Consider the following 3,804-nt stretch of genomic DNA (forward strand, 5'->3'; position numbering starts at 1 on the left):
TCATGACCTTGTTGGGTCGTTCACATCCTTCTTGCCTGTCAGTGTCTGATTCTGGGGATGCTGGCTCGGCTCGTCTTTGTCCTAGATGAAGGCCTGAAGGATTCCCTCGCTTCCAGAAAGGTCCACAACTTAGATGTCATCCTAGCTTTAGTTCTGGGGACTTGGGGTTGGGGTGGGAGTGAGGGCCCGTGTAAGGACCTTTAACTCCATTCTTTGTCCTGAAGCCATCCCATGGGGTCTGGTGAGAGGTGGGAGCCAGGCGCTGAGTGCACAAAGTCACTGGCGGGGGTGGGCGGAGAGCTCAGGCTGACCTGGAAGCCTGTCATGGTAACTCGGGCCGTGCCTGTGGGGGCCTTCGGAGAAGACGCCTGGGGGCTGAGCTGGGCGGTACCGAGCGGGCAGTCACCCCTGAGAAAGGGCTGCCCCACAATACGGTGAGCTTCATCTAGGCAGGCCCTCCCTAGGTGTGCACAGCGCCCCCATACCCCCAAGACACAGTGGAGGGGCAAAGAACAAACAGAAACTGCGGCCCTGGCCCTGCCATGCACCACAGTCTAACTGGCAGAGACGTGGACAAAGGTGACGATCAGAGCACTCACTGTCACAGATGAACACCCGGGGTGTAGATGGAGAACCAGGTTTGCCTTGAGGACAGGCAAAGATCAGAAGAGGGGTACGGTGTGTGACCCCTAGAGTTTTGGAGGAGGTGTGCCGTCGTCAGGCCCTTGAAAGCATGAACTCTGACCCAGCAGAGAGGGCCTGAGCAAAGACACAGGGTGGGGAGGAGAGTAAGCCAGCAACCCGAAGTGGGAGCTCGAGGGCCTCCAGGTGTGCGTGAGGGGCAGAAGGGGCTGCTCTACCAGCGGCGGGGGGAGGGGGAGGCCTCTGCCCCTCTGCCCATCTCCCTACTCCTGGGTGAAGGGCAGAAGTCAGTGGTCATGAGTCCGATGGGGTCTTAGGCCAATGGTCCTTGGTTTGTCAACCAGCCATTCCCCTAGAGGACCTGAAGCGAGTGAGTCCCTAAAACAGCTTTACCCCTGCCCCACCCCCCGCCCTGTTCAGCCCCAAATCTGCACCTCTAAGCAAAAGAACCTTTGCCATGGAGAGAGCCCTTCATCACCTCAAGGCTAGGGTGGGACTGGCAATGTAGCCCCCTGTGCCTGACTCCCCAATTCTGCTTCTCCAGTAGGGTCCTTACTGTTCTCCGAGGGGGGGGCCGGGAGAGGAGGAGCCGGCGATGTGCACCAGTCAACAAAAGGTCAGTGACCCACGGTCCCCAGAGAGCCCAGCCCTCAACCCTTGCAGGCTAACCGCACTTCCCTGGGAGAAGCTGAGTCAATAACGGTGTACCCCCTCTGAGGCCCACGGGGACTGGTGGGCCTGCACCCCCAGTATCTGCCCTGGTGTGAAGGGCCACAAACTTTCATCCCTTTCCCAAAGCTCAGTTGTCCTGGTGATCTCTGTCTAGAACACAGATGTCTTTTTGTGGCAGTTCAGATCCATCCCTAGAAAGTTTGTTCCCTTGGTGGAGCGACTAGGCAGATGTGGCATTAATAATACGTATGCATCACAGACATCGCCTGCGTGAACCTTCCTGACTCTTTGGGGAAGGGCTCATTGCCCTGGGTTTACAGAGTAGGAAACTGACACCTACCAAAGCCCCCCGAGGCCAGCACAGGGGCCCTTGAGCCTGTCTCAGGGTGTAGGTTGTAAGCACAGAGGCTGCCTCTCTTAAGAGATTCTCTTTCCTAAGAGGTTTGCCGGGCACTTTCGCAACCGATCCAGGAACGCGGGTGGGTGCCAAGTGCTGGGACGATCGAGTCCTTTAGTACGTGCCGTTCTGTCGGCCTGGATTCCGGCCATCGCCGCCCTCCTCCCCAGCCATTTGTATCTCTTTCAGCTGACTCTTGAAAAAGCAGCCAGGCCATCCACACTGGCCGTCACCCCTCAACTCCCCAGGCAAATCCAGACGCTCCTCGGTGTTCCCCTTGTCCACGCATCCATTATAGGGCTCGTCACACTGCATCAGAACTGTCACTGTACCTGTTTGCCTCCCTCACTAGACCGAGCTCCCTGACAGCACTCGGGGTTTTTCATTTGTGCACCCCCAGCGCTTTCCACAGCTCCCGGGCACGTGAGCGGGCATGTGCTCAGCGAGTTGATTTTAAATGGGTGAGCGGTCTTTGTTTTCAAGGGGCTCATTGACATTCTAACAAACACGTACAATAAAGTGTGGCACATGTGAAGTGTACGAAGAGTGCAGACTTTGTCCGGAGAGGTTAATTTATTCGGCGATCGAGAGGGAGAGGCAGCCGCACACAGAAACTCGCATACCAGTACAAGAAGCGTTTATTTGCGGCATGGTTCACAGTTCAGGCGGTCGGTCCCATCTGTTCTCTTTCTAGATGCCTACAGCAACCTGCGAGGTAGGCCCATGATTAGCTCCTTTGTCCAGAGGAGAAAGCTCGGGCTTAGAGATGTTGCCTCTTGGCCAAGGTCACACAAAGCTGGTGGAAGAGCCAGCGTTAGTGCCCAGGTCCTTCTCACATCACACTTCCTCTCAAGGGAGCAGTACAAGATGTTACTAGGCAGTAAGTGCCAAATGAGCAGAACAGACAGCTGTAGTGCTGGGGAGGAGGGAGGGGGGGAGGGGTGCTGGAGACCTTCCCAGCGGAGGGCTCTGAGCTGGGCCGGGACGGGAGGCAGCTGCTCTGTCCTTCACGGAGCTCAGAAATCCAGGACCACGACCGCCGGTGTCTAGCCACACTCAGCTTGACTGGGGACACTTGTGGGGCTCCGCGCTCCCCGACCTGGGAGATAAACAAGAATCAGCGACTTCGCTCCTTGCTGGGCCAGGGGATCGTTGTTCAGGCGCTGCTGGGAGTTGTAGTTCCAGCATCGTCTGGGTGCGAGGTGGGGGAGAGCGCCCCCTGGCGCTTCAGGCCTTGCTCCGCCTAGATCTGGTTTGCGCTTGGGCAGCCCCGTATCCTTACCCTGAAAGAGTCTCCCCCAGATCCCTTGCGGTCTAGCTGCCCTCCGCCCCACTCGGGGTCTGTGTCTGTCCTTCCCACCATCCTCAGGTTTTCTTGTTCACATTTGCTCATCTCTTTTCTGTGCCTCTCCTCAAATTCTTTCAGGCTCCTTCTGGCTGCTCCAAGCCTCTTTCTGTCCCTGGGCCTTCCAGGGTCTCTGACGGCAGCGGGAATCGGAAATCGTGTAGCCCCAGGGTGGCTGGCTTTGCCTCCTCTCCCAGGAGACCTGAGGCAGCGCCCGGAGGAATCCGGGAATGCCTCGGCTCTCCACTTCGCCTCGGCCCAGCCCTGGGCCCGCCTCTCTCCTTTTTACTGGGCTCTTTTGTTCTATCCCGGTCACTTTTTCACGTGGTCGCCTTATTCTTCCTTTCTTTCTGTTGGACTCTCCCTTTAATGATATTTTCTTTGACTGCAGCGAAGGTGAGGGAGCGGGAGGGAAGGCCTGGCTTCTGGGAGGGACTGGTACGTGTGGCAAACCCAAGGTCAAACACGTTCCCTTTTCTGGTCCTTGAGCCCTCAGCTCTGCCAGTGTCTGGGCAGCAGGCCTCGTTGCTATGGAAACAGGAAGGTCCTGAGAAAGCCCTGGCTTCCGTTCCCTAGAGGTCGCTGTCCCCCTTTCCTTGCTGGCCCTCTTCCCATCACCCTTACCTGTCCCTTCCCAGCTCGCTTTACCCAAATCGCTTGACTCCGTCACCTCTCGCCTCTTGATCCTTCGCCGCTCTGAGCCATCACCATTTCCTTTCTGTCCCCAAGGGTCCTTCTTTCTCTTTCC

At 57.4% G+C, this 3,804-nt stretch overlaps 1 protein-coding gene across 1 annotated transcript in view; it reads left to right on the top strand.

The window, feature by feature from the left end:
* NRXN2 (neurexin 2) overlaps window positions 1–3,804 on the top strand; it is a 93,349-nt gene that overhangs the window by 17,254 nt on the left and 72,291 nt on the right. The window contains exon 4 of the mRNA XM_006911330.1: window positions 1,187–1,258. Within this exon, the coding sequence (XP_006911392.1) occupies window positions 1,187–1,258 (72 nt within the window). The remainder of the gene's footprint in view (window positions 1–1,186; window positions 1,259–3,804) is intronic.

Source organism: Pteropus alecto, unplaced genomic scaffold (assembly GCF_000325575.1).
Source record: "Pteropus alecto unplaced genomic scaffold, ASM32557v1 scaffold43, whole genome shotgun sequence".
NCBI classification, from domain to species: Eukaryota; Metazoa; Chordata; class Mammalia; order Chiroptera; family Pteropodidae; genus Pteropus; species Pteropus alecto.